The sequence below is a fragment of the Petromyzon marinus genome, chromosome 7, assembly GCF_048934315.1.
Source record: "Petromyzon marinus isolate PM22_M1 ecotype Great Lakes invasive population chromosome 7, UKy_Petmar_22M1.pri1.0, whole genome shotgun sequence".
NCBI lineage: Eukaryota > Metazoa > Chordata > Hyperoartia > Petromyzontiformes > Petromyzontidae > Petromyzon > Petromyzon marinus.
The window spans coordinates 6,852,961-6,873,384 of record NC_133673.1 but is presented as its reverse complement, the minus strand read 5'-3'; the positions used below and the strand labels follow the sequence as shown (position 1 = coordinate 6,873,384).

Sequence of the window (20,424 nt, the reverse complement as noted above, 5' to 3'; positions counted from 1 at the left end):
TGCTTCCTCTCACGTCACTTCTGGCAGAAGGTCCTGCAATAGAAGGGGCACAGTAGAGCCCCCTGCAGGGTACTTTGGCCTACTCTTCCACGTTGGTCAAACGACTTAGAAGAGGTGGAACCCCCACCACGTGCGACCTGCTGGTCCAATCAAATAACTGTGGTGTTCACAACTTGTACTTCTGAGCAGACAGAGGCAGGGGGGCTTAAGGAACTTGCATCGTTGTTTCAACTCCCGTTCTGGCAGATTAAATTGGTGACCTCTGGATTGCAAGTCCAGTGTGCTAACCATGGGAGCATTCCTACGTTGAGTGGGTGATTGAACGAGATGGTGAATGAGTGAATGATTAAGATGAGTGAGCGAGCAAGTTCAGGTTTTCAGTAGTTTTCTTTTTTACCAGGTGATAACTCAAGAGAACAACAGAATAGTTTCATTATAAGATTGACCTAGATGATGATTGAGTTGGGTGGGTGATTGGGTGAATGAGGGAGTAAATGGGTATTTCCTTGCTTACAGCTGCATTTGCATACAACAATAATAATATGTAGGATACAATTTTCTCCCTGAATTGGCATTGCAGAGTACAATTGCCAAGTTTGCGTTCACAAACGCGGGTGTGTGATGCATGTGCTGAAAGGGACTCTGTCCAAAAACATTGACTCTCTTATGAGAGGGCACAGTATTCAGTGGCCACCAACTCCTGCCCGCTGCTTAGCAGCAATTAGAATGCATCTCGCGGTGAATTATTAATTTACATCCCACCGTTCTTCCCACCGATGCATCTCGTTAATTCATCCCCAGGGCACAATTTCCATTGAGTTTCCATGGGCTAACTGAGCACATAAAGCAAATTCGGATGAAGGTGATAATTTTAGAGGGGCGGGTGGGGGGGGTGTAAGGGAGGAGGTGGAGAGAACGTAATTACGAGCGAAGCTCCCCTCCTCAGCGTTCCCAGCCATTCTCAAACACCGGGCCACTCGAAACAATTAATGCTCACCTTTCACTTGCATCGAGACATCTCTTTGTGGCGTTGAACACTGGCGAAGGGCCCCTTTCACACCGTCATCTGCTCACTGTCTTAAATTATTATTATTTAATAAATCATGGTTTGTTAAGCACAGGCCTGAAGGCTCCCTGCATATGTGAACTTGGGCGGAAAATTACCATGGTGCAGAATTCCAAAGTGTGAAGCGGTGCATGGGGGAAAAGCAGAGAAAGAGGCTTGTTTTGACCTGCAATGTTGGTAGTGGTGGTGGAACACAGGTGGTGCATCAGCCAGTCATCTCAGTCAGTCGACCCTTGGAACCTGAGTCTGCCCCGTGCCCTGCCAGCGGGCGTTGAACACTTCACATGGCCTCAACGTGCACATCGCCTGGCACAAGCGCCGTGGTGAACATTACCGCCACTTAGTGGCGAATGGCGGTCGTTGTTGTTGGTGGTGGAACACATGATAGATGAGCCAGCTTTGAAAGTCTGGTGGTAGAGTCCACCACCTGGGTGGAGAAATCAACGAGCGAAGTTCACGAGAATGACAATCATATTAATAGCTCGAGAAGAGTGGTATGGAGGTGGGTTTTGATCTCTCGCATGTGCATAGCATGCGAGCGGACAGTGTATACCCATTGCAACCGGTGTGTGGAAATTTATTATTTCTTAAACCAGGAACTATGCATGACGGTACAGGAGCACATAGACTTAATTTCAATTGTGCAACTAAGCCAGCCACGTGAGTTTTGTTAACATTCTGGTCCCATAGGTTCATTGAGAGTAAATATATCATAGCTTGTGTTATAGCCTGGACCCAACATATTTCGTTTACGTGCAAAGTGAATAGCACATTTGTGTGCAATAAAACTGTGCCGTAAAAAAAATGTTTGCATTGGAATAGTCTCTGCCTTTTAATGCATAATACATGTGCACGGCGCAGCGTTTCTTTTAGACTTGTGCAGAGGTCATTTTTTTTACGTATAAAATCATCTTGTGCACGTATCTTGCTTTTACTGCACAGTAGACTGTCCTGAGAATTTATGAATTTGAAATTTGGAAAACATTACACATGTTACGTACCATATATGTTTAAAAAAAATCAGGACATGCAAGACGAACCGTTTGTCCCACGTAAATGGAATTAAAAGCCTGCTAAAATCGCACACAACTTGCAGCATTGAGTGGCACAGTGGTAATACTTGTACCTCACAGCAACAAGGCCCTGAGTTCGGCTCCCGACTAGGGCGCCTTTCTAAGTGGAGTTTGATTGTTCTCCTCTTGTTCCGCATGAGTTTCCTCCAAGTTTTCGGTTTTCAGAATCAGAATCTTTATTTATCCTCTCATCGGAGAAATCCGATGAACTTGTAAAACTCTTTTTCACAGATGTCCAGCAGAGGCGGGTCAGAAAGTTACAACATATAGTAAAAACACACGATAGGAGTGCAAAGTATAGGAAGGTAAGCAAATCACTAAAAAACAAATAAACTAAAACTATTCTATTTTAGTAGGTAAAGCCCACTTAGCTATTTATTTTCAGAAGCGACCTGGCCACAATTAGTCGCTCAATGAAGTGGCTTATCATCGGGTGGAAATTTATAATGGGAGTCGCGCCAAATAAAATAAAATATAATAACTCATATTGGCCAAACGTCGTACTGCTAAAAATATACCTTCAAATGACTCAATTGGGTCTACACATAGCAGAAACATCACCGCCAATGTGAAAACTTGGTAAGACCCTCCAGGAAAAGTCTTGAGACTCGGTGAGGCTTTTCTGGGGTAAACAAGTGTAACAATACCACGAAAAAAATGATCTCTCTCTTCCATTACGAGGAGCTGCCAGGCGATTGTCGTTGATTTTCAATAAAATGTTACTTTTTTTGCCTTAACAAAAGTGGTTACGTTCAGACCAAAGCAATAGGGCCTGTGCACATCTCAGGAAGGGAGATGCATATTATATCTGTTTACTCTACGCAAGAAAATATCCGAGTTGGACATTTTTTGGCGGAAACTTTTTAAATTATTTCAGCACGCTGTACATCATTGCCGGGTGTGATTTTTAAAATATATATTAATTTTATTTGTGTGTGTTACTGTGTGTGGGTGCATATGGCCTTGATTTTAAATGCACATTTGAATGCAGTTTATGCTGGGGAAAATTAATAATTTACCAAACGACAGCTTCTAGGCATGTGCAATATTCATGTGCATAGGGCAATTAACATTTTCCTCCACCTTTAGTGCATCACTTTATAATGATTATATACATTTGTTCAGGCTATAGTACAATGTAATTCTATTAAAACGTATATTCATATTTGAACATTTATTATTTGTAAGTGTATAAATATTTTTAAAAAGCACAAGACAATTACTTGTATTTAATAGATAGGATCCTTGCCAATAAACATCCAACAGTTTACCAGTGTTGGTTTAAGCATAGCAATGCTATTGAAAAAATATAACTCCCAAAAGGTCATGCGGGCTGATATGGGTTGTGTAAAAACATTTTTTTTAATGTATTTGGAGGGACAGATTTGGGAGGAGGCGTATTGTCTGCTTATTTATTTCATTCTAGGCACGATTGCTGAAGAACAAAGCGCAATATAACGGCAGTAGTGCAAGTGTAATGACGACTTGGACGCACTTGTCTTGAGATGGTTTATTTAAGGAGCCACGTGCTCGCACTCGAACAGGCGGAGACTCCACTGCTACAGCCCCGAGTCTCCCGCGCATCTCCCTAATATACGGTCCGAGGCCACGCCCCCATTCCCGAACCTTCTTGCTGGTTCTAGACCGCTCACTCTACCAGCAGGCTCCACCATCCTCTTCCGTCACCTCGCCACGCTTCTATTCTCGATCATTCCCATAGCCACCAGTCCATTCGTACTGCAGGCTGCCTCCCCTGTCATTACCTCCTGTGGCCACTAGTCAACTCACACCCTAGGTTGACTCTACTGTCATTACACAAGGACAAAGATGAGACGGTGCATTGGTTAAGCTGTGATCCAGGCAGTATTTTTATCCCCATGCATTGGGCTGGCTTTAGACTTGCCCTTGTCAGGCACCTTTGATTAATATGTAAAAAATAACACGTAATATTCTGTTAATGTGACCTATTTTACCACGTTCATGTCATGCCCTAAATGAAACGCACGTGTCTTAAAAGCTAAATATTTCATAGTATATTCAACTTATTCATTTATGGATTTTTATTGACGGTTGAAATTAAATATATCACTCCGTAATGTATATGGGCATAGTATAAGAAGTGTGGTCCTTGCTGTAGTATTGGGCAATGTCCGCTTTGGCTCAGGGCTGCAAGTGTAGATGACCACTGACCACCCACGTCTTAAACTTCACCAAAAAACAAACAAAAAAGAATAACGAAACTGGATTTCATAAACTTTGTGTACATATGCTCACATGCGTGTGTATGCGCACACACACACAACCGCACGCACGCTCCCCATACAGGACAAGTCTGCAGTACGGCATCATGTGCCTCAAGAGATTAAATTACGATCGGAAAGATCTGGAAAGGAAACGGGAAGAGAGTCAACACGAGATGAAAGGTGAGCCTTCCTTGCTCATCACGCGTCGTTTGTCCAAAGCAATTTGCCTGATTCTCTCTCTTTTTTTGCAGACATTTTCTAAGTTAACGAGATGCACGTCATTTTTCACGGGTTGATGAGCCGTGTACATTTCCCTTTTATCTACGTGACAATGATCACATTCACGTCTCCCCACCAATGGTCGCGATAGAATTTCAGGTTTGCTCGGCAGTGCATATTGAGTGTTCACGACTACCCCATGCCATGATAAGCCACCAGGGTAAGTTAGCTTGCCTCACGCACGTGGACCCTAAACATGTGCAATGGTCTGTATTGACTGGCAATTAATCGAGCGTTTCGCTAAGTTCGGTGTGAAGAATGGTAGAATGGATTGATGCCCCAGCTTCAGCTTATTTCGGTGTTGATGTTTAGACTACCCGACTACTCACTTGTCTTCCCATCTAAAGCAGCATACAGCTCTGTGGAGTGATTCATGCAGCTCGTTTTGCATGCCAACTCAAACCCCTTGACCTGATTTTTAAAGACAGATTCAGGTGCCATCCAGTCTGTGCACAAGACCACGACAAACTCTCTTCCCCAGTGGAACTACACGCACTCATCTTTTCACTGTTATGAGCAGTATCATTAATTATTAACATCATCGTTCTATCATAATTCGTCACGTTTGAAAAATATGCTACCGAGATCTTGCGATAGATTTTTCTCTTTCCCCGCAAGTCTGGCTGGGCCTTTAATTTGCACTTCCCTCAACGTTAAGTTCGTCGTCCCTTGCGTTCAAACGACTGGGTTTAGAGTTTGTATGTTTTTGCGCAAGTTGTGTACGGGGGAAGGGAAAAGGATGGAGGTTTTTTTTTTGTGATGATGAAAAAAACTATGGAAGATTATTTTTACTGCGTGGGCGATGTAAGTTTACAAATTCAGGTCACGGGCCGGGTCGTGGTGCATCCATTTCGCATCTGAGAACACAAGTGTGCCACCCTTCCATCGCCTGTGATGAAAGTTTTTTTTAAGAGATGGAGAGAGGTGACATCGTCCTGACAGCAAACACGTCAAAGTTTACGGCCGTGTTGCTTTCACCTTACCCAGCGAGCGCCTATCCACGCCCCGCAGCTGTACGGCTGCACCTAACCCAGCCCAGCATCAAAGCTTCCGAGTGTGTCATCAAAGGAAATGAGCACTGTTTTTTTTTTAAGTGCGGGGAGCAAAATTTGTACATGCGCCGGCACAGAGGCTGGAGATGCTGTTGAGATGAAAGCGACCGTGTTGTTGGCTACGCTTATTACTGCTGCGTTGCTTTTCTTACCAAAGCCGGGGACATTGCCATTGAAGATCACAAAAGCAAGTGGCCTCGTGTAGAGAGCAGCAAAAGCTGCGCTCGAGCACATGCACACGGGGCTCCCGAGCTTTTAGATGGAGAAAACAAATGCTAATTGAGATCTCCCTAATAAGTTCACAAGCCGTTTGTGTTTGGAGGCACCGTGTGTGCGTGCGTTTCACTGTTACGCAGCTTGCTTCTGTTGTGGACGTGTGTCAATTCATCACGTGCCCTTTTTCTTTTTTTTAATCAGATCAAAAAAAAATCATGAATGTGCCGTGGTTTTCTACAGGGGCGGAGCCAGGATTTTCAACCTGGGGTGACATTCAACAAATGTTAATTTCAAGAATGATTAGAGAGTCAGGCTGTTGGACTAGACGCCATCGGTTGGCGACACACTCTGACAATGCAGTTGCACGGAGTCCGCCAGACCGAGTGTCGTACACTTATACGCAGAATGTCACCCCTGTCACCCCCCCTGGCTCCGCCCCTGATTTTCTATATGCCAGTAATTTGAATATTAGAATTTAATTCTAAATGCAATTGACACGTCTAGCACACAGAATACAATGCAAAGCGCTGCAAATGAACGGTTACAATGATGCACAAACCAACAGGGCATTGAATACCAAAACCAAATCAAATTACAAGAGCATTGAAACTTCCCAAGTAATTAAAACGATCAAAATACCATACATGGCGGGAGTAACTGATAAACTAGCCAGATGTTTGTAAAAACAAAACATCCGAGTCAGATTTGGCACGGTACATAAAATACAGATTTTTATATCTGGTACAAAATATGTATTTAAAGAAGCTATCAACAGAAGGTCTGTACAGCATTAAGTGCACGTATGGTAAATGTTATGTTGGGCAAACAGGACGAATGATCAGCACGAAACTAAAAGAACATCAGAGAAATATTCAATTCTCCCAAATGCAACTGTCAGCAGTAGCAGAACACGCGTGCCAACAAGGACACTCAATTGATTTTGATAATGTTTAAGTTTTGTGCAAAACCAGCTACTACTGGCCAATACTAATTAGAGAATCTATCGAAATTGAAAGAAATCAAAATAACTTTAACCGTTCGGATAGCTATTATTTAAATGCATGCCTACAAAGGGCAGCGTACTTCAATAGGGATTACCGTTGGGAGGGCTATTTTAATAAACACAATAGACAGGAAGTACAAGTTCAAAGGGCTTGCATAATGCGCATGCATAATGACGTTGCCTCAGTAATTCTCCCCCCCCCCCATTGTGTAAGAGCACAGAAGGTGTGGTCAACACATCTACGCCTCTATATGAGGAATGAAACAGGTGGACGTCTCCACAAATCTGGCCATCGCCTGATGAAGCTAGTTGTAATTACTGGCGAAACGTCGAACTCAGATTGTAAATGTGGTCTTCATCAGGTGGAGATGATGAAAGACCGCTTGTGTTGCGATCGAAACGTCGTGTTTTTTTTGCTTTTATTTGATTTTATTATTTCCTATTTACGTGAATTTTACCAAAAGAACCAAGAATATAATCATCAACAAATCAACAGCGGTTGTCGTGATGATAGTCGCGTCCCCAAACATAGGAATGTGGGTGATCCAACACCAACTTAAGATCGGTTGACCGAGAACAGCCCACACATTGGGCTCGAGCATGGGGACGTCGTCGTTGCCTCTGGTTGGAACGAAAAAGACGCGGCGGCGGCGGCGGCGCGGCACCAGCGTCACGTGGATGCTGGGGTGGTGGTCGTGACGTGGTGCGTTTCAGACGTGATGGTGTGGAGCAACGAGCGCGTCATCCGTTGGATCCAGTCGATCGGCCTGCGCGACTACGCCAACAGCCTGGTGGAGAGCGGCGTGCACGGGGCGCTCATCGCCCTCGACGACACTTTCGACCACATCGCCCTGGCCCTCTCGCTGCAGATCCCCACGCAGAACACGCAGGTGCAGGAGCCGCGGACGCATCCGGCGGCCCGGCCGCGCGGCCCCGGGATCGATTCGGCACAGGAGGTTTTCACATGCCGCTCGTTTTGCAGATTTCGGAATCTTTGTTGGGGCTGGAGTAGGAATCCAGCCATCCGGAGTGGTTTTGCTGCGTGTTGACCGCGAGCTTTTGCCACTCACTACTGTGGGCATCTTTAACTCCTCAGCGTGGTAGTTTTTGGAGTAGCTGCTTCTGTGACCTTAAACAAAAAAAACCCATATTTATATACATATAATACAAAAAATTACTTATTGTTTTTTATATATATAGTCACTGATGTCTGTGTTTGGAGCTCGGTGGATTTTTTTTTTACCTCGTATCGACCATGTCAGTGTACAGAGCTACCAAGTACCGCTCAGCACAGAGTTGCATTTGAATGGCTAATTCCCACCTAAGACTAATCCGGGGTCTCAAGCAGACAGGTTACTACTGGCCTTGGTATATTGTATTTACCAACAGCTGCTTCTAAAAAGTACCGTATAAATGTTGAATTCGTTGAATTCAGCCAAGCCTGTTTCAGATAGGTATTTGACGATGACTTTCAATAGACCACACAACATGAAATGGCTTCATGTTATAGCTGTGGTGAGAAAGCACTCCTGAAGAGACACTCGATGTATTTTTTTTGTTGCGATGCCCTGCAGTTGGGAGGGAGTTCACAGAATGAGTGTCTCTTCACCTGGTGTGTCTGCACTCCGAGCTACAATAATTGGTGATATATATTGGGCATGTAAGGATGCAACAATTCATCTTTTGAAATGTATTTAATGCTCATGATATTAAGCTGGCGTCCTGAATTCCATTCCCAGCCACGAGTAAGCCAATGGTTAGTGCCAGTGCTGAGTAATGTCTCATCTGGTCCTGGGCTCATACTTTTCAACAAGCCACACTCACCAGCATGGTGAAGTATGGTCAATCAGCCCCCATGATCCAAAGTCATAAGGAGGCCTTTATTGAGCAACAGTCGATGAAGGGATATAACTTTATGTAATTTGTGCACATAGCCCATGTAGCCACTAGAGGGCGTAACATTTACCAAAATGCTGAAAAGAAAAACATGTCTTCTTGAACCGTGAAAATTCATTCAATCGCAAGGGGTTAGTTATTATATGCCATAGATATATACACACACAGTGGATGAACGAGCATGTTTCAGATAAGGGTTCTATTACCTTCACGGAAAAACAAACACAACTCTGGTGCACACTCAAATCCTTTCAGCGATACCAGCATCAGCACCACTGTTTTCCAACCCTGGAACATTTTGAACGCAACAAGACGCCTGCCGCTGTCCCTGCGTGCTCTCAAAGTGCACCCCAGACACAGGCACCAGCGTGACATCACCACCGCTTAGTGGTGAATAGCCGGCGGTATCGATGCCGCTGCGTGGCGGGCACACGCGCACGGACGCTGTGTCGGATACGCGGGTGACACTCGTCCGTTTGTGCTGCAGGCTCGGCAAGTGCTGGAGAGGGAGTTTAATAATCTCCTGGCCCTGGGCACCGAGCGTCGGCTGGAAGAGGTAAGAGGAGGCATCTCGAGGAATCGCTCTTCGTGTTTTAGTTTCTTCCGCCGGGAGATGCGACTGCCACTGATCACAGCCGATGTCTGTCTCGATGGTTCCGTCACTGCTGGGCCAGCCGCCATCAACGTGCCACCAAACGGCCACCTACTAGTGCCTCATTGGAACTCATGGGAAATGTCAACTTGTCACTCTTGTATCGCAACTACCATGGCTACTGTTCTCATGAACTTCACTGGTTTACTCCTCCAAACGTTTAGAGGACTCTGGAACCCAGTCACTGACTATTTTGCCTCCTCCGTCTCTTTTGCCAAGCTCTTTTAATCACCTTTCTCAATTCAAGAACCTCGTTCACTCTTAACTTTTACAACTTAACAAGTGCTGCTTGTTGCTGGCCACTTGACATTTTGGGCCTTTGGGCCTGTTTAAAATAAAATAAAAAACAAGGTCATGAACATCTCAAAACATATTTTTCATTAAAAATTACGCCAACGTGTCTTGATAGAAACAATAAACTCAGTGGTTAAGATCGTGTGATCACATAGCTGCCTTTTTATCATCAATGTTTTTGTTGGAAGCATGGGGAAATCAGTTCATAATTGGGAAAGCGGACGTATAAAACGTGGGGAAACTGTGAAACACGATCAAGAACCACATGTCAAACTTTGTGGGAAACAGTGTTGTAGTGAATCTGGTGATCCGAGTTCAAGTCTGGATCCACAGCGAACATCAGTGGCAAGTTGTATCGGAACCAGTTCGAGGCCCACCCCTTACCAACCCGTACTAACCAGTGAGGTCAAGTATGGTTAAATAACTCCCACCACCAACACAGCATTCAGTAGTCGATTGATGAAGGGCTGTAAATTATTATTGTTTCATTATTATTAAACTTCATTTGAAAGCAGGATGATACTTTGTTTAAAACCCTCTCCATTTCCATTTTATAAAATAACAAACCTTATAAGCACCTAAAACCTGCATTCATCACTTTTCTCAACACATGAAGAGGACGCAATGCCATGGGCAGCATATTTGTCTTTATTCAGTCAATACGTATTGGCACTGGCAGCAATGAATCATCTTATGGCCCCTTTTGCACGACCACATCTCACCCGTGGCAACGCAGAGTCCCCACAGGACAGGAACATTGTTTCCCACTGGCTATTTGCCGAGCCGTGCCCAAACCAAAACATGAAACGCCATCCTGACAAGACGTCTGCCATCTGGCTTGGGGGCAAGTAGAGCGAGGCGTGGGTTTAAACGAGTTCGTCGAATTTTGCGTCAGTCAGTTGCACTTGAACGCGTGACGCTGACGTCACACGCACGTGTTCACCGTGCGCGCGACGTTCGTGGGACGGCTCGGGTTCTACGGTGGAAAAAGTGCCGGTTGCCTCCGGAGCCGCACCGCCGGCTTGGCACGGCCCTGGCTCGGTCGCACGGTAGAAAATAAGTTTTGTGCTCGAGCAGTGCTGTCCTGTACGTATGTATGTACGTAGTTGAACTTATTTCGCACCGTACGTAGCCAACTGTGCTAATTAGAGGTGCGGGGGGAAGGACAACAACACAAAAAGCAATAAAAAAAAATCATTGGAGATGAAAAAAAATGCCTAATTGCGCGGTCTTTAATGCAACACTAAAGTTTTGTTTGCTGTCATGACAGCCCTTCCCGTGTGCACTTCGGCAGCTTCAAGACGGTTTTCCCCTTTGTGTGTGTGTTTTTTTTTGTCCTCTTCCCCCAAAGGACGCCCTCTTTCAGAACGAAGACAAGAATTTCCAGCGCGGCCCGTCCTGGCGGAAGCGCTTCCACCCACAGGAGGCGTCGGGCGTGGGCGTGATGGTGCCCGGCTCGGCCGAGACGCTGCCCGCTGGCTTTCGCGTCAACGCCACGGCCGCAGCGTCCCCCACCGCCCTGCCCAAGAAAGCGCATCCAGACGGTCCGACCGGAATTCATGGGGTCGAACCTGCAGCATTATTATATAACCCTACAATGGGGGGGGGGGGGGGCATTAGGATCCTCAAGGGGGGGGGGGCATTAGGATCCTCAAGGAGTTATCTCCCTCGGCCAGTTAGCAGAAGGTCGGTGTGTTCGATCCCGACCCTGACGCGTGTATATTTGGAGTTTTCGTGTTCTCTCTCTCTCTCTCTCCACGTGGAGGTTGTGTGGATTTTTCTCCAGGTCCTTTCGGGGCTTGTCCTCCATATTTGGAATCGTGCATTTAGAGTAGGTGGCGGCTCCTATGAATTCAATGAGCTATCACGTGTGGCCAGGTGGCCTACGTATAACAGCAAATAGCTCAGTGCGCTTTACCTGCTAACTAAAATATTTTAGTTTAGTTTGATGAGTCTCTACTTTTATATATATACAGCGTTCTGATGACTGAAATTCGAGACTGCAGTACTCCTATACATCCTATAAGTTATTTCGTAATTATAGCTGGAGCATCACTATATGTATGACCTATTATGGGCTAAAATTGACGTAGTTATATTCCTTTTAATTTTTCACTGAGCATTACAGTGAGTATCACATTTAAAAACTATAACTGAAACAATATAAGTAATTAACAATGCTCTTTTTAAGAGAGCCATTAGCCAAAGCGTCACCGATTCCGTCAGTATTTTCCATTTAAGGCACAGTCATCGATGAATGCGTTGAGTTTCTAAATAACAACAGTGTGTTTTGCATCGGGAATGGGTGGAGGTAAAACCGTTAAAGGGGAGCGAATTGAATTCACGAAGACAAGCCCTCAAAACTCTTTGCCTGCCCCCATCAAATTTAATCCGGCCCTGGGCAAGACAGCCTTCCCGTGGGGCTCAAGTGTACCGCTGTGAGCAGGTGTGGACAATGCACCGCATGTGATCCACCTGCTTTGTGAGATATTTGCTTTGTTAAGGCAAAAAACCCACTGCTGGGTTGCATTGATCGCAGAGGCCTGGTTTGCGAGTAGATTAGATTGATATAGTGGACGCAACTTCTGTGAAGTAGCTCTTTGGAGGCAAGGATTGGAGGTGAATCTCATCGATTTGTGAGGCCAGGAGATTGCAGAGCAGCAAATAGGTTGTGTAAACACGTCAGTGGACACCTTGGACTTTTGATTTGCTCAATGTGTGTTTTGCGGGTTTTTCCCGTAACATGAGAGACACTGCATAATGGCAGTGGCTAAACAGGTACCTCTGAAATAAGAGTCTTGAGACTCGGCGAGGCCTTATTGTTACGTTATCTTATAATATATTAATACATTTTATTAGATCCGACGCTGCAATAGAAATTTTCAAACAGCACCTGTCCCCTGAGAAAGCATGTATGAAGGATCAGTTCCTTCACTATATGTACAGCATTAATGATAATATTTAACCGTGCACTATATACACATATGAAAACAATATACAGTAAGAAATCGGGGTCGGCCTCATCACTTCCTATATCCATTGCTCGTAACACCGTGCGGATTAATCGCAGCTGTAAAAAGTGTGGGGAGCTAATTTTGCATGGCTCGTTGTGAGACAAACGCACTCAATCTGCCATGCACAGCGCCTCCGCGGGCCCATGTGTGCCGCCCGTAGCCCCCCCCCCCCCCCCCCCCGCTGTGTTTGCGTAGGCACTGCTGCTGCAAGCTGATTAGGGGATAATGAAGCGGTGATCCGGGTCTGCACACAAGAGCCCCCCCCCTCCCCTTCTCTAAGTCAAGGCAGGTCTCGGATAACGCTTTAGAAGAGGGCTCCGCGGGCAAAGATTATTTGGCGCGCGGACGCCTTCAGCGCCTTTGTCGAACCTGCATCCTGAAAAGAAGCTCGAGCATGCGACCGCAATCGTCCCATTGTTACTTGGTACCTAAAAGGGCACTCGGTGAGGTCACGGAGATGCGTTGGCGCAATCTTCCGACACACCATTCAGCAGTCCATTCTAACACGGCAAATCGGGCATGCTGGATGAATGCGTTAGTCCGTATGTAACCTCTTGTCTTCTGGTATGGTTTAGCAAAAATAACAACAACAACAACAAGGAATATTCATATTCTTAGCTCTTTCGGTAAACTCACGTTGAAGGGAAACAATATAAATAATTAAATATATATGAAACAATAAAAATTCTCACAACGTTTCGACCATAACACAAACGGTCATCATCAGGTGTGAAAACCAACGGCAAGAAACATTTGAAAGAAGTGTCGGTTCGCATTTATTTATTTTTAAACGGTGTTTGTGCTTATTTATTTTTACAAAACGTTAGCACCACGGGCAGCGATTTGGCAGTTTGTTTAGAAGGACGAGTCCATCTATGTTCTGAAAAGAGGAGGGGGGAGACGAAAAATTAATGTATGCTGTCTGAAAGCCACCGTAAGCGTGAACAATCAATTAAGACCTGAAATCGTTTATCAAATCCTTCCAATGATTGCTAAGCCAGAATCCATCTTATTATTTTATTGTTTCCCTTCAACGTGAGACTTTACCGAAAGAGCTAAGAATATGAATTACTGCAGTCACGAAAGCTTTAAATAAAAAAAACCCAACAAGGAATGAAAGAAATAGGCAAAACAAATTCAAAATACATGTTATCATACTTCTGTCAGCTTTCTGCTAACGCTCAAAGGCATGGAGGGGCATGCAGGAGAGAGAGCGTTTCAAAGTAGCACTCTCTCCTCTCATCCCCCCCTCACCACGGCAACCTCCTCTCCCCACTCACTGCCTCCGCGTCTGCGCTGTGATTTTCTGCTCCATCCAAGTGCAGCTTTGAAGTGCAAACATGCCCCCTGTAGAATGGCGACAGATATTCATTCACAATTCAAAAACGAATGGCCTGTATGAATGACGCACGTGTGTACCTGAGCGGTAGTGTAGCGGTTAGCGCACACAGCATGAGAAACCCGGCGGCCCGAGTCTGATCCCTGCTTGTAGTCAAAACCAGTGACATTCATCTAAACTGGGCCTCCGCTAGGTGCACTCGGCCTCAAATGAGGACCTGGTGCAGTGGATAAACATCATCACTGGGGAGACAAAGGTGGTCAGGTGTTGTCCTGGCCACCCATCCCGTCGTGTACCGTGCCAGCCTTTTATGGGTGTTCGCTAATGGCACTTGCCCCAAAAGTTTGTTAATGCTATACACGGATTCTTTGGTTATTTTTACATGAATGTGTATGTCTGTGCGGAGCTAAATGGGTAAAATTTCCAGCAACAGATAAAATCAATGGGAAATATCTGAATTAATATTGCACCTCCTCTCGGTTGACTCAGCCTTAAATGAGTACCGAATGTGTAAACATCAACACTGGGTCGATGAAGGCGGCTGGAAATGGTGCTAGACGCACCACCCCCTCAAGTGTTATCGGTTATTTTATCAGGACTTGCCCCAAAAGTCCACTAAGGCTATCTCAGGATCGTTGTCTTTATACACTATTATAAACTAGTTTTTATTTCACCAAGGAAGGCCTACTGAGCAATATAGATCTTTTCAGAAACGACCTGGCCAAAAATGATCGCTCAACGAAGTGGCTGATCATGTGTAAATTGAAAGCAGCCAAATAGCCTTAACGCATGTTTCAAAATGCGGAGGGGAAAAGCCGGAGAACCCGGAGAAAAATCCACGCGGCCACGGGGAGAAAATGCAAACTCCAAATGTTAAGGTGTCCGGGTTGGGATTGAACCCGCGACCTCCTGAATACCAGGCGAGAGAGATAACATATCACCACCCCTGGTGCTGCACGTGTGCACGTCGTGCTCAATACACGCGTGCACATTGTGCACACGTGTATTGGGCACGTGGTGGTTCGTGTGCAGTGCTCCAATCGTGTGTTGACTCCGGCTCGACTCCTGGATACCAAGGCCTGTTTCCACACCAGTGGCAGTGGAAATCTGAACATGGTATGGGCCTTGCCTGTGTGCATTAAGCCTAAAATCCAATATAGTGCAGTCAACATCAACATCGGTACTGGGGATAACAAAGGCGGCTGAGCACACCACATCCTCGTGTGGCATGCCTTGGCGTTAAATAGGGGCTCGATAACAGCCGTAGGCCTGGCTGTCTGTAAGGGCCATCTTTGTGTTTGTTCTGTAAATAATAATATAAAAAACATTATTTATAGCCCCTTGTCAATCAACGGGCTGGATAAAGACCCTCCATGCAGTGTCCGTTACATTGGTTGTTTGACCATACTTCACCACTTTGGTTTGTGTGGAGGGTTGGGCAGAACCGGTTTAAATATACCTCGCAGCTAATGCCAGCCACGGTCAGGAATCCAACTCAGGTCACCGTGTTGATATGGCAGTGGAACTTACCACTGCACCAACACTTTCCCACACCCCCTTGCTCTCGTCGTGGGTGCGAGCGTACCAACCTCATACGATCCACTGCTTTGCACTTGAATCACTCAAAACTACAGAGAGTGTCGACAGCCTTCTGTTTTAGTGTCAACAGGGGGGGGGGGGGGCTTTGCATTTGTCTCTTGAAAGTCAGACAGGGTTTCGTGTGAGTCTGCTGTTCAGCGGAGTACATAAGTGCTTCGAAGTGCTGTCACTAGAATAAATGTCCCAGGTGCTCGGCGCAAGGAAGTAGCTATCGTACAACGTGTACTTTAGCGTTGTTAATTTCATCTGAACACAACGCATTATTTTAATTACGCGTACTGTATCCGTGTTTGTGGGAGGGCATTTTTAATGAGTCGATAAGCATCTAAACTCATTAAAAATGCAATGCGCAGGTTTTTTTTCTGCCAATATTCGTACTGTAATTGATTGTCGAGTTCGACCACTAGATGTCATTGTGACCTGTCCCAAAAATAATGTATTTATTGATGTTATTTATTTACAGTAGAGGAAGTCAGTGTCTCCTGACTCAAATACGCTCGGGGTTGTACTCCTCTTCGTTAACAAACCTAAGCCAATATTTGAAATTCCACATTCCTATATGGTTGGGGCCAGTCTCATTGACTTCCTCCGAAGTAGTGAGAATTGTATTAAATACAGAGATGATAGGCTAGGTTTATGGGAAATTTCGAATAATTGATTTACTGGGTTTTAAACTTAATTTAAAAAAAATAAGTATCACCCAGCAAAGCCATTGAAAAGGCATTCAAAATGTTAAATGATCCGACAAATTGGATTTTGTTTTCCTCTAATCTCAATAACGTATACCAGCTCATTAATGTTGTAGGTAAAGCCAGCGTGCATTGCTGTGCCGCTAAAAAAAAAATCCCATTACATACGTTCCTCGAAATCTGCACGCGAGCAGAAGCAACGCGTTGTCCAATCCCCACTGTCGGTAGCAGCGCAGCTCTTAATGGCTCTGAGCCCCAGGGCTGCTTGCAGATCCCACACACGGACTACGTCGAGTGCACGGATGCGTTCATGGATCATGCTGGCTTTCTGGAAATCATCACTTTGTGTTTAATTGGCCTAAAGTGGAGCACTAATGTGATCGCTTCAGAACAAACGGCATTGATGCCTGATCTCTGGTTATGTTGCCCGTGCGGAGCGGTAGTGTGTGGCGGTTATGCACACTGCCTTACAAACCATGTGACCTGACTCTGCTGCGTGGCAAGTGAAATCGGAATCCACCCTAGCTCTCACCTAGGTCAACTTGACTTGAAATATGTGTGTACAGAGTGCACAAAAGCGTGCTCTGTGTAGTGCTGGCCAAACAAGCACCGCTTGTGCTCCTGTCATCCTTAACGGGAGTTCGCTAAGACCACTTGCCTCAGTCGTCTGTTAACAGCTATTTGGGGGATCTTTGTCTGTGTACCAGTGCAGTTTATACATATGAGCACTATTTTATAGAAGCTAATTTATTGAAAATAAAAAATAGGGCCGCTTTTCAAATGTAAATAAATGCCAGTTCTCTTTTTAAATAGTAAAATTGGTAATCTTTCGCAGACTTCGTTTTAAGTTGCACAAGTGTTTGGAGAAGATACCAAATATGGTCTTTTAACATTTTACTCTTAGAATGATGTTAAGTGCTCATCACATATTGCTGAGAACAAACTTGTGGGTTTATTTATGAAATGCTGTATTTTTATATGCTCATTCTATAAAAATGCAAATTTAGATCAACATTTCCATCGTTTGTGGAGATTTTTGACGCAACTGGAATTATACATAACCCAATCCTGTATTTATGTATTACATCGATGACCAATGCACGTATAATTCATTGATTCTTTCCAAAACTTTCTGCACGGAACTTCAAGTACACACGTCCCTACGTCCCTCTGAGATAACAGTTGTGCTGCAAAAGAAACATCGCGTAAGTGCAACATATTTAAATATTGATTTCAACAGCCTCAGGAGTTTCTGTTCACAAGAATAACTTCTCAAGGTACACCAGAGTGCCGGGTTTGTCGCTAAAACGTGGAAACTTATGCCGCAAAGCAGAGGGGCGCCGTGTTGGCAAGATGTTGACTACCTTGCCTGGTATGCAGGAGGTCGTGGGTTTGATCCCAACACTGACGCCTGTGTATTTGGAGTTTCCATGTTTCTCTCTACGTGGTGATGTGGTATTTTCTCCGCGTCGTCCAGTTTTTCCCTGCAAATTTAGAAACACATTTAGAGTATTTGGCTGCTATAAATTTCCACGTGATAAACCACTTCGTTGAGCTATCATTTGTGGCCAGGTCGCTTCTGAAAAAGAGCTATATAGCTCAGTGGGCTTTGCCGGGTAAAATAAAAAAAAAAATTGTTTAAATAGACCCCTGGCAAAGATGTTTCTCCGACGCAGCGGAAGACGCAGCGGAAAACACTGCCGCAAAACACCGGCGAAATTACGCGATGCCAAAATATGTCGTTACAGCAGGGGGTAAAGTACGAAGGAGCTGAAACTATTTCTGTGTATCTTAACGGCAGTCGCCTGCCGACAGACGTTTATTGATGAGGCAGGTGACCTTTCAGCATGCGTGGGATGCAGATGTACTGCGCTCCATTAATTGTCAAGCTGCCTAACATATGCTTATGTTGTTTGGTGCATTGTTTCCGTACCACGGTGGCTTTTGCCAGCATGATTAATGGCAGTGTGGCAGCGCATACTAACAGAGATCTCTGTGTGCTTGTGTTCTGTGTTGTGTGTCTATGGGCACGTGCGCGTGCCTGTGCGCCTGCGTTCATAGTTTTTGGACGTGTAAATTATTTTCCGTGCTCTTAAAGTTTGTGCTACGGACCTGCCATGGTTATAGTTGAATGCGTGTGAGTGTGGTTTTGTCTTGAAAACTATTTGGTTTATTATGCTTGTCTGCTTATGGGTTTGTGTGTGTGCATTCATGTCTTGAGTGTGCGTGTCTATGTTTTATATATATGTAGATCGACTCGAGTGAGTACCTGGTGCGGCGTGTAAACATCGCCACTGGGGAGACAAAGATGGCCAGGCATGGTGCTGACCACCCACTCCCTCGTGTGCCGTGCCGGCCTTTATAAGTGCTCACTAACAGTCTATTAAGGCTGAGAGATTTTTGTCTGTATATGGTAAATCCTCGCTTAATTCGTGGTATTCACACTACAACTCGTTTTCACTATAACGCGGTTCCTCCATGATTGAACACGCCCGTTATAACACGGTTTCTGAACGGTCGATGACAGACTACTTTCTTGAGCTACGCAGATGAGCGATGTGATACAGTACGTCGAATGATACATTACAATCCCGTCAGTTTTTAGTCCCGCCATCTTACTGTGTGTGCTTACATCGTATCTCGCCAAACTTTAGCGTTGTTATTTGTAGGGAAATAGTTTTCGCTAAACGCGTTTTTCGTTTCACGCTGCCCTCTTCAGGAATGCATCTACTTTGTTAAACGAGGACTCGCTGTGTGTCCAATTCTAGCCTATATAGTCCACAAGGTTACATGGATGGTTTAATTTGTGTGTACATGAGTGTCTCTTTGTCTGTGTATGCTTGCATACGTGTGTATGGGGAGCGGTCGCAATGATGGCCATTGGTCGAGACTAACAACAGAATTGCAGCCATGGATGGGAACATTCCCGGGAAGGACGTCCACCGCCGAGATGGAGGGATGAGATTGGCTCCTGCAGGAATGAGGTGGATTGTTGGGCCCACAGAACCCGGGGGAGTAAAGATCGTACCCTACTGAGAGGTGGTGCATCTGCCAGTCATCTCAGTCAGCCAACTCACGGCACCTGAGTTTGTCCTGTGACTTCATGCCAGCGGGCGTTCGACACATCACGTGGCCTTAAAGTGCACATAGCCTGGCACGAGCGCCGTGGTGACATCAGCACCACTTAGTGGCACATGGCGGTTGTTGTACTGACCACACCGCTTATTACGTGCCTCGGCACCCTTACGTCGTCCTCTAGTAGCACGAGGTAATCACAGCGCTTGTTGCCACGATGCTCTCTCAGGCTAAATGTGAAATCTGTGTATGTACGCGCGCTCGCGCGTGTGTGTCTGTGTGTGTGGTGGTGTAGCGGTTAGCGCACTGCACTATGAACCAAAGCGGCCCGAGTTTGATCCGCGCTCACGGCCAACACCACAGTGACGATTATCTGAACCAGTCCTGGACCTCTCCTAGGTCAACTCAGTCTCAAACGAGTACCTGGTGCGATGTGTAAACATTGCCACTGGGGAGACAAAGGTGCCCTTCATAGGTGCTCGCTAACAGCACTTACAGCACTTGCCCCTACAGTCTGTTAAGGCTATACGGGGGATCTTTGTTTTTATCTTTTATATACGTGTGTGCGTGCGTGTGTGTACGTGCTTGTATTCCCAGGTGCAACGGCGGGGACGCAGCGGGCTGACCCATCCTCGGTCGTGCGGACGTACTCGTGCTGATACCCGACACGTGCCACGGTCCCTCACGCCATCCAAGTGAGTGTCGGGCGAGCCGAGGCTATTCCCCGCCCCCCCCCCCCCCCCCCAACGTTCACAACACGTGACAGCGCCCCACTTCTAGGCTGTCTACTCAATGTAACATCGCTGCACGATGGGTGCGGCTGCTTCCCGTATGTCGCTTGTCCGTCTGTGCGTTCTCCCCCTGGTGGTTGAGACAAAGCTGTCCGACGTGTTTGCGGGGTAGTACCGCACGTTTCGCTTGCTGGGACTGAATT

At 45.6% G+C, this 20,424-nt stretch overlaps 1 protein-coding gene across 13 annotated transcripts in view; it reads left to right on the top strand.

The window, feature by feature from the left end:
- Window positions 1–20,424, top strand: part of PPFIA2 (PPFI scaffold protein A2) — a 351,275-nt gene that overhangs the window by 323,981 nt on the left and 6,870 nt on the right. For all 13 annotated transcript variants that reach the window (XM_076065293.1, XM_076065299.1, XM_076065297.1 and 10 more), the window contains 5 exons: window positions 4,465–4,562; window positions 7,647–7,822; window positions 9,316–9,384; window positions 11,126–11,318; window positions 20,088–20,185. In XM_076065293.1, the coding sequence (XP_075921408.1) occupies window positions 4,465–4,562; window positions 7,647–7,822; window positions 9,316–9,384; window positions 11,126–11,318; window positions 20,088–20,149 (598 nt within the window). In that variant the 3' untranslated portion in view covers window positions 20,150–20,185. The remainder of the gene's footprint in view (window positions 1–4,464; window positions 4,563–7,646; window positions 7,823–9,315; window positions 9,385–11,125; window positions 11,319–20,087; window positions 20,186–20,424) is intronic.